Consider the following 10,655-nt stretch of genomic DNA (forward strand, 5'->3'; position numbering starts at 1 on the left):
TTTTCGATGAGATCTTACATGATCGAGTTCGACATGGCGATCCTTCGGGCGATTTCTGTCCTTCGTCTGTTCCTCAGGATCGCCGATCTTGAACTCCTCGAAATGTCGAACGATGTTCGTCACTCTGATCGCGCCCTTCGCCTGATCCGGTTCTTTCTGTCTTACCTGAAAGGACGAGCGTACGTGATTGAATCTATTCTTCCAGAATCCACCACTCTCTTCGCGGGCTTTCGTTTCTCTCGTCGAGCTCCTAGCTGAACTCTTCGCTTCTTCCAGATTCAGACTCCTCGCCGTTTTCGACGACGAAGAAGATACCAGTCCTAGAATGTTTCTTTTCGTAGAATCCGTACTCCCCGGATCCTGTTGCCTCTTTTCGTCAATCAGAAACGATGGACTAGGGATCTTCTTCAGGACCAGTGTGTTGTTGCGAAATTGCGGTTTCGGCGGTAACGCCGGTGGCGTTCTCGGCGGTGTCGGTGACGTCGTTGTTATCTCCGGCAACGATTCTATGTCCTCGTAATCCAGATTCTTGGCGATAGTTAACCCTCTCGCGGACATCTGCAGGCAGGTCTTCTCCTCGATTCTTTCCATCTTTAAGGGAGGATTGCTCGGTTGGGATTTCGTCAGGATATTTCTCGCCTCTTCAACATCGATCTTGGGTTCAATGATGACTAGCGGGATCGCCTTAGAATCCTTCGAACCCTCGTCGTCGTCGTCGTCTTCGTCCGGTTCCTTCTGGACGATTCTCATGCCAAACTCATCCTCGGACTCATCTTTCGCCTCGTCGTTCTCCGCTCCGTCGACCTCCTCCTCCCTCGATGAATCCTTGTTATCTGTGACGGAATCCTCAGAGTTCTTCCTCTCCATCTCCGAACCCACGGATTCGATGTCGGACAACCTGGCCGGCTGAAAATGCACGATCCTACCGCGATGTTTGAACCGGCGCGGTACCGACAGCACCGAGTTCTCCTCCTCCTCCATATCCTGCAGCAGAATCTGATTTACGCACTCCAATACGGAGTTATGATTGCTATTCGGCCGGTAGGTGCTGTGCCTGAATACGTCATCGTTCAGGCGATCCTCATCCGGATCGCTGTACCAATTCCCACTGGTATCTTCCACCGTCAACTCCGGCGTCTCGATCTTCACCTCGCTGCGAAAAAGAAAATCGTCTTTTAGAAAATAAAAAAAATCTAATTACAGGAAATGAAGGTATAATAACTGAATATCTAACAAAAATTCTGACATAGGAAAAGTTTCACCCTATCTACGTACATGTTGTTATTGTTGCTATAGTCGTCCCTCGTCCTCGATTGCTCCGTCCGCTGCAGATTCCTCTCGTTTACTTCGTTGCAGGCGTTGATGTAAATCGGTTCCTCCGCGTCTTCCTCCTGACTGCTTATCCTCGTGTTAGTTTGCTCCTCGTCCTCCGAGACAAAGTTGCAGTCCATGCCGTCGTCCTTGCTCTCCGTCCTCGCGATGCCAACCACCACCTCGACCGCATCGGCACCCTTGGACGACGTGATCTTCTGACCCTTCGCCCTCTTCCTCGTCGACACCGTTGTCGTCCCGTTGTCCTCCGTCACGTCCTCCTCGTTTAGGATCATCGTTATCTCGTTCTCGCTGTCGGTCACCGTCGTGGGCGTGCATCTACTCGAGCACTTGTTGAGAGTCGAGCCAGGCGACACGTCCGTGCTCTCGCCCTCGCAAAAGCCCTCCGTGCTGAGCAACGAGGGGCTGCCCTCCGTCGTCGTCGTGACGATGGACGCGTCCGTGTTCTCGCTGCTGGTCAAACTGACCTTCGAGATATCGCTGCCGGCGAAGCTGTGCGTCTTCCTCACGCTGTTGCGATCCAGCTCGTCTAGCAGGATACCGGACGACGCCGGGTTCAACCGCGTGATTATCTCGCACTTCAGACTCGCGATCTCTTTCCCAATGCTGTTCTCCTGCAGCGTTTCCCTCTGAAAGCGATCAATCGAGCAGGTGTGAATTTGAAAAATACAGAACGGCGAATATAGAGTTCACAATATCTTATTAATATTTTTCCTATTTTTTTAAATATAGGCGTCTAAATTAAAAGTGCTATGCAGTAATTATTGTGTAATTTGCTCAATTTACTTGCAAATTGCCAAAGTCCTTCTTGTCGACGTTGTTGGCGTTGACCTCGACATCGGCGACCGGTGTCGTTCGATCGCGCTTGGTCTTAATATAGTTTTTCGTGTACCGCCTGAGCATCGCGATCTCCAGCTGCTGGTTCCTGATGACGGTGTCCTTCTCGCAGAGCATCTGCCGAATCGACTTCTGCTCCTGCTTGAGGCGTGCCTCCAGGAACAGCAGCGCCCGCAGTATCCTCGAGAGCTGCTGATCCCGCAGAATCCTCTCGGACTCGTGACCGGCGGTACGCTGGTCCAGCTCCCTCAGCAGCTCCCGGCATCTCTTCGTGGCGGACTTTAAGGCGTCCTGCGTCCGCGCCAGTTCCTGCTTGAGCGTCCGGACCTCGGTTTCCATCTAGAAAGCATGAATTTTGATGGAGAAATGTATCTATAATTGCGCGAGAAAGTTTCTCACTTAGTTAACGATTATTATATTGTCACGCAATCGAATCTTCGTGACATTCTCTAATCGATTTAAAGTCAATCATGTTCACGAAAACGCGAATGTAACAATTTGAATTTTATAGACCAAACATTATAAGGAATTAAATTTTGATCAGATCAATAGAATAAAAGATTCTTTTATACGAAAGTCTCTCCTCTAATATAAGGTTCGTCCCTTCTTCTAGATTCCTACATCGCTCTCGGAACAAACGGCTCGCGTTGCACAATGCGAATCACCGCGACGAGACGGATATTCATCGTGCAGGACGACCGTAGGATGAATACCGTCCGAGCGAAATCGAGGAACAATGCCGGGCCGGCCCTCGGCCTTGCATCGCGCGCGCGCGAAAGAAGTAGAAGTAGAGTCTCCGCGGCCAAGAGGGATTTGCACTGACTCGAGAAAAAGGGCGCGTTCGCGCACGCTCGTCCAGATGCAAGGGGGATTCGAGAAACCGGACCTGTTCCAGGACCGGAAGGACCTGACCCGGGGAACCGGTAAGTCACGGCCCGGCGTCGGAGCCATTGTGTTAGGTAAACAATTTCCAACTTGACGCATTGACTGCCCCAAGGTTCAGCGGGGTATTTGCATTTTGGGTCATGCACGCGATGATGACGTGCGGCGAGTCTCGTTATTACGCGGCGGTATCAGTTAATGGGACTCCTCGGCGGGTCTGGCGATGATTTGTATGATGATTTAATCGAAGGGGAGAGACGAAGCAGTAGTCTAGGAAAAACGCATACATTATAATTGAGAATTATATAAGAGAGACGCGCGATAGTCGACGGTTACACGGTGTTTGATTTGCTTTTTTTTTTTTTAATTTGTGAACTTTTAGTTTTGCAAAATAGAAATACCATTTCCGCGATAATATTGCCAGAACAAAGAAACCTACGACTTAAACTGGAATTCGAAATTAAAAAAGAAAAAAACGTAATTATCGTAAAGGAGATTTGTATTGAAAATTTGCCAAGTCATTAATTTTTCTTGTCGTTATGCGATTTATGGCCGCAGATTTCCGTTTCCGCGTGCGGCCTGCAGCGGACTCGCCTCGCCAGAAAAGGAAACTGCGAAACGGCACTTTCCGCTAGTCAATTTAACGCCGTTCTCGGGCGGACGGACCGAGCGATCTAACGGCGATGCGGGCTAAAGTGCAAGCCGCAATTACGCGTGGTTTATTCGCGGCTGGATGCACTATCGTTGCGCCCGCCTTTCCCGCTTCGCGAGCGTTACGAATACGATATACCATTGGACCGGGGGGGACGTAACGAGGCGTCTCTCCCTCGGCTCGATAGCTCGCCGATGTTCAGCGGTCTTTTAAACCGATAAGCCGCGGTCGCAGCTAATTAAAACGCGAGATGCTAATCGCGCCAAGGAACCGTGTCTCCGCCAATTAATGAGCGAGCGAGCGAGCGCATTTTTTAGACGTGACTAAACCGCATCGTGTGGGGTCCGTCCCGGATTCGTCTAAAGAAACTCGTTGGTCCCTTCCGTCTTCACTTTCCGTTTCTCTCAGTATAACTGTTTGTATGTGTGTCTTCTCCCCCCCTTTTTTTTTCATACGATGCGTCTTTCATCTCCGTGACGAATAACTTCTCTGCGAAAATAATCATTTTCTTCGCGCAGAATTTTCTTTACGCGTTCTGAGAATTTGCGGGATCGATCTTTCCTGCGTGTATCGGGTCCCGCATTCCATGACGCGCGCGCGACGCGGTGAGGCAAAATATAATCACACGAATCTGAAATACCTGCGCCCGCCGGAGGGGAACGCTAACGGGAGGGACCGCGCGGAGGATCCTTCCGTGAAATTCCCTTAAACAACTCGCGCGGACCGGCCGATTACAAGGTTACCGAGTCATCGGGACGGAGGTTTCTCAGGCCGTTGGCGCTGCCCATAAATTATACGCCCCTGACTCAGAGAGAGAGAGAGAGAGAGAGAGAGAGAGAGAGAGAGAGAGAAAGAAACGAAGTGGAAGAACCTCGGCGAGACGATCTTTTCGAGAGCGTGCGCACGAAGTAAAAGTAAAACAAACGGCAGCACAGACTCATTAATTTTTATTTGGAAATTCCGCGTTCCCCCCATTGGAAAATTTCCATTCTCCGAATCATCGCCGAAGGATATCGAAATTTCGGACAAGTTAATTTACAACACGTTTCGCATATATCAAATATAAATTTTCAAATATGTCAAAAGATAAAGCGCAAGATACTCTGATATCTCCGTTGTTCATTGCGTTAAGAAAACGTAATGTTAAAAATAGGGCTGTTTCTTTTGATAATTTCGAATATTCAAATGTACTCGAGATATTCAAGAGTGTATTCAAGAATATTCGAATATTCAATATTTCATGGTGAACTTCGAAGCTTCGAACTTTCAAAGTTTGAAGTTACCTTGAAATGACAGCCTCAGTTTAAAATTAAAAAAACGTCAACTCGCCCTTTTCGCGATTCAATGCAACGTAGCTTTTACTCGTAGCTCCGTGCGAAGCTACGAACTCTCGTGAAGTTCTCGCTTTGCTTTACATTCACTTTGCGAACCGCATACTTCTCAATTTTTTTTCTCCGTCGGGAGTCCACGATCAATCACGGAATCAATTTACAGAATAATTCGCGTCCCCGTAGAGAATCGCCGACGCCGGTCAACAATCCCCCGTGCGACAGCGCGGAAATAGCGTGTCGGCCGTAATAACAACCGTGAAAAGTCACTGGCTGGCTGGCTGGCTGGCTGGCGCTCGGCGACAGGAAGCGCACAGAAGTCTCCAACGGGAAGACAAGTGTGACACACGCGTTAGAAGAGGCGAATCTATTTCTTCTCGCCTTCCTGTTTCAATGACGTGTCGCGTAACCGCGAGGAAACGGGGAGAAACGGCCTGGGGGCCTACGAGCCGGCCTCTTCGTCTCCTCTTCAAACCGTATACCGTAAAGCCCGTGCAGCGAGTTCACGGCGTAAGGCTGAAGGAAGAAGTCGCGCGTCGTCCCGAAAAGTGTGCTGCGACTTTCTCCGCTCGCCGGCCAACGGTTTTTCGGTTCCACGATTGGAGGTGCGCGATTGGAGGTCAAGCGGGAGTCGGCGGGACGCGACGAGATAGATCGGTACAGTTATATCTCGGTGCTTTGTGCTCGCTGCGAGATCGAGGCGAGATCGCGCCGCCGCCTCGATCTCGGAGCGGAGCCGAGCCCCTCGGTCGCGCGCTCGGTCGAGGCCGACGATATCCCGCCGTCGTCGCCGCCGGCGGCCACGGGCGGCAACGGGTGAACGGCAAGCGGATCAATCGCGATGATATCGCGAGGATATCGCGCGCGACGCATCCCCGATGACGGAGAGCGATGACGTCACGGTATCGCGCGGTGTCACGCCGGATTCCGCGGGGGCTGGCCGACGATGAATGGAGAACGAGAACCGCATACACCACTTTCTCCCAGACGCACGTTACTCGGTCTATTCCGCCGAACTGCATTCGTTACGTTTGTTGCGCCGCGCGCAACAGCTGCAGACGACGGCGCGGCGACGGGACGCATTGTTTTGCTCCTGCGAAACGACCGGCACCATATGCGCTCGTCCCTCCCGCTCGAGAGTCAGCGCGCACGTTGCATGCACAAAGACCAGGCCAGGTGTCGACGGGTGAAGTTCCCGTCGACGACGAGCTAATCACCGACGCAATTTTGAAAGGATCGTTTCTCAGCTTCTTCTCCTTTTGAATCTGTGCTCACTTTCAAAAAAGATCGCGCGCGCCTCGCGGCCAAGTCGCGGCGAATCCAGCGAGCTCGTTTAAGCTTCACGCGCGCGAAAGACAGGAGAATTCCCGAGGACGACGCCGTTTCGCCCCCGAACGGGCGAACGGTTACAGACCTAACGCGCAGGTCGAACCTTTTTTACCTTCGCGCTATCTCAGGGCGATCCCGGCGAAGCATCTGACGAAGAGGAGTCGTCCTACGACGACGCGCGCCGCGACGGAGCGGCCGAATTTCACCTGGCCGCGCGCCTCGCGCGGCATTCCGCGCGTTCCGCTCGCGTCCACCGCTCGGTCGGGGTTCGCGCTGATGATGGTCCCCCGACTAGAGAGAGCTTACCGAGGCGTTACGAGTTCGCTCGCACGCGAACGCGTTTCATCCCGGCCAGGTATAATAATATTATACGTACACGTACGTACGCAAACACACGGCGCGCGCACGGCGGAGAGGAAATCGGGGAAGCTGAAGAACACGTCACTCGCGTTCCGACGAAGATATTCGGAGGAAGAGGAGAGAGAGAGAGAGAGAAATAACTTGGCAAAGTTAGGAATACCAACGACACGGGCTTAGATCACGGACCGACTCCGACTGGTCGGCGGTACACTCGGTTCGCTGCCAGGCCGCCAGCGAAACGGCGCGTGGAAGGGAGAACGTTGCCCGTCCAGGTACGGATTTTCAAAGGCCGGAGAGCTGGATTTCTTCGCGACAGCAGCACAGCCGGCTGTAATTGCAATCCCCGGCGGCAACGAGGAAGAGAACTTGTCGTTATCGAAGCATTTTTTTTTTTTACAAGCGATTCTCTCTCTCTCTTTTTTAAATAAATAAATATAAAGAGCGTCCTCGAACCTCCGGAGATACGCTATCTGCGAACGTGAACGATGCAAGCGACGCTTTGTGACAAAGCTATTATTGCATATTGATAACAGCGCGCCAAAGAAGTTAACTGTATCACCTCTTTTTACAACGAAAGTCGCAAAGGGAAAAAAATCAAACTGTTGTAATCAGCAGTGCAGAAACAAATTGCACGGAAAATCGAGAAATTACCAAAGATAACCGACACGAAATAACTTTACGCCGCAGATTTAATAGGAATAAAATTACAAAGAGAGAAAAAGACGGAATTAATTATTATGTACGAGATAAAGAACCCTCACTTGCGCACTGATGACTCAAGTATTAATCGACAAGTTCAGCCCTGCATCAAGACGGCAGGCAGGGGAGAAGGAAGAAAGTAAGGAAAGCAGGAGGCGAGAGAGAAAGAGATGCAAAGCCTCACGTAGGCGCAACCGTATGCGTGCGTATGCTTGTGTGTTTGTATGTGTGTGTGTGTGTGTGTGTGTGTGTGCGCGCGTATGCGTACGTTTATACGCACGATCGGTCCATCGCGGTCCAGATGGAAACAGGTAGGACCGCCGTATGTAACGCGAACGTGAACGGAACGTCCCTTTTCCCAGATGAAACGTGAAAATACTCCAGTGATTCCAGTCAGCTGACTTCCTTTTAATCCTTCGTATCGTTGCATAGACATTTTCCTTTCTCGTTGGCATTTCGAAAAATATTATCGTGAATTATTGTATCCTTCGATTTTAAAGAGATGTATCTACGCAAATTTCCTAAACTGTAATGTAATTTCCTATCTTCCTCGATATTTGAATAGATAAAAAAAAACGCGGTTGAACAGGACGCATAGTTTCCACAATTGTCGCCTCACCGTCGTTCGCGAGCTGTCGTTGTCGTTGGAATGTTATCGATACCGGGCTCTCCGTTCTTGATCTTGTCACGATAATGCGACGAGCGCGGGAATGGCGATTGTCCTAGAAAACGAGATTCTATAGAGGTTGGCGCCTAGTCACCGAGCAGAGCGGTTGTGCAATAGCCGTTTAACGACTTCGTCGAGGCCTTCTTGCTCTCCCTCGCTTTTTACGGAAACCACCTTCGGTAATTCGTATTCCACTGCTCCAGGGGGAAACAGAGTGCCCTCGGTAGCTAATAGGAAGTCCGCATTGCCGGGTAGAAAATTGACAGGAATGCGTACGACATCAACGGAATGTTTCGTGCGCCGAAGAAAGGAAGTTTGCAATATTTATATTTTCACTGAATTTAATATCCCATCACATTCGCCAGCTTCGTTACGCCTACAACCTTGATTTTCCCGCACTCCCGTACGAAACGTGCTGTTTCCGATTACCTTACGAGATATGATGAAATTAATCCTCCCCTCCTCTCTCTCTCTCTCTCTGCTTCGATAATGCCGTATTGATTTATTAACTCGGTTACCTTAGAGATTTGCTTTATCAGATCACCGGTGTTCTTGGTGTTCGAATAAAGTTGATGAACTAAACAACTTGGTGTTCGAATAAAGTTGATGAACTAAACCTTCCTAATGTATAACTCTAAATTGCAACCAGTATATTATCACTGATTTATAGTGCTATACTTGTAATTGTAATAATTAATAAATATTCACTGTCCTTTTAGTGATTTTATTTTAGAATTAGTGTATAATTATTGAAAGATCAGTGTATTTATTTCACTGATTGATAAATTACAAGTCTACACTGAGAGAAAAATGTCGAACTATTGAGAATCAAATATTTCTTGTGACGTTTGCTTCGATAGTTATTTGTTATAAAAAAAACTTATTTGTGAAAACGAAATATACATAATTCGATGAATCTGTAAAATATATTTCTAAAATATATTTCAATAAAATAAATGTAAAGAACAGAGTTAGATGTATAAGTTGATATGTAAAAATGTAAGAACATAGGATAAAGCTAAACGAATTTATGAATAAATGTTAGGCATAAGAACATAGGAACTTTGATTAGGCTAGAATTAGGGAATAGATGAGGCATGGATGGATGCATGGTTAAGTTATTAATGTAAAGTTCCTTCTTGGCATTGAATATGCTTGGAATGAATTTCTATTCTAAATTTTTGTAAAATATACTTTATTTAAAGAGATAACATCCAGTATGCGTAAAAATAAATAATTTATTTGTTAGAAATAAAACGTTTAATTCGCCCTATTTAAATAAATCATTTATTAGAGATAGAAAAATACTTAAAATTGTTTTACAGGAAATAACGTATATTTTACTCCAAATATTTTATTCCTAAGAAATAAGCCAATGAATAAGAAAAATGAAATGTATTTCATAGAAATATGTATTTTGTTTTCACAAATATTTTTCTATAAAAAATAAATATCGATGGAAACGTCATAAGAAGTATTTGGTTCTCCATACTTTGACATTTTTCTCTCAGTGTACTACTGAAAATCAATTTATTTTTAATTATTGTTTAAAGAGGAAATAAAAGGTATAATGTTATGAATCTTTTGTTTTACGCGTTTTAATAGCGGATCTAAAGCGCCACAAATCAATTAGATTTTGAAAATCTACAGCTATCTGTTCTTAATCGACATCGGATCGATTTGGTCACGTTGCTTCGTGACTTCAATTAAAATCAAAGCCGGACGTCGACACCGAAGGCATTCACTGTCAACGATCTGGGTCGCACGCGAATTATTGGCTCGCACGTCGCACTGACGAATCCTCCTTGTTGTCACGACTGTAAGATAACGATAACGGGACAAAGGTAAGCAGCTGGATCTCGAACGGAACGATCGATCGATCGCGCCCGCGCGTGTATGCTCGGCCAAGCCGGGGCAAAGTTCGCGTTTGGCGATATCTTTGATATCGAGTAAGTACGCTCTAATGTGATATACGCTAAGTATTTGATACAGATCGTTCTATTTCCACAAAAAGCGAATGGGACGCTAGGCCTCCATAAAAAAAAGTTTAAATATCCATTTGTTGAGTACACTGAAAAATACATGCAGAGAGAATGTAATGGATTTTATCAAAACGTTTATGAACTTTACGGGCTTTTTATTTTTTTTTAATTACTTAAACAAATTGTATCTTTTTATGAGCATTAATACACTACAATATTAGTTTTCAAGGAATAAGAAAATGTCGCCAACGTTGGTACCGAAAGCGAGAATGTCTCCTCTTAAATTCTACAGTAATATAAAAAAAATAGTAATTAAAGATAATTGGCAAGTCACTCGTAATTGATGCTTCTCGTGCACATATTTAATTACGCAATATGTGAAATGATATCGCGAACGATTGCGGAGACGTGATTTCAAGACGCCGCCGTGATTTTTTTTTTCTTGAAAACCCGCGGCTTAACCCGCGGAAAAACACGAAAAGCCACGCATTATCGTTGCGATGTAATGCGCAAATGTCTATTGTCTCGCGATAAACGCAAGGCAAATTACACCAGGTAAACCGGGGATTGTGTTATTGCCGACGTTA

At 47.0% G+C, this 10,655-nt stretch overlaps 1 protein-coding gene across 5 annotated transcripts in view; it reads right to left on the reverse strand.

Moving 5' to 3' along the window:
- LOC105834292 (uncharacterized protein DDB_G0284459) overlaps positions 1-10,655 on the reverse strand; it is a 34,474-nt gene that overhangs the window by 889 nt on the left and 22,930 nt on the right. For 4 of the 5 annotated variants that reach the window (XM_012676652.3, XM_012676651.3, XM_012676650.3 and 1 more), the window contains exons 2-4: positions 2,119-2,508; positions 1,276-1,961; positions 19-1,153 (exon numbers count right to left, since the gene is read on the reverse strand). In XM_012676652.3, the coding sequence (XP_012532106.1) occupies positions 19-1,153; positions 1,276-1,961; positions 2,119-2,508 (2,211 nt within the window). Of the gene's footprint in view, positions 1-18; positions 1,154-1,275; positions 1,962-2,118; positions 2,509-6,472; positions 8,842-10,655 lie in introns of those variants that run through there. The other variant, XM_012676653.3, reaches the window with a different exon arrangement.

This window comes from Monomorium pharaonis, chromosome 11, assembly GCF_013373865.1.
Source record: "Monomorium pharaonis isolate MP-MQ-018 chromosome 11, ASM1337386v2, whole genome shotgun sequence".
NCBI lineage: Eukaryota > Metazoa > Arthropoda > Insecta > Hymenoptera > Formicidae > Monomorium > Monomorium pharaonis.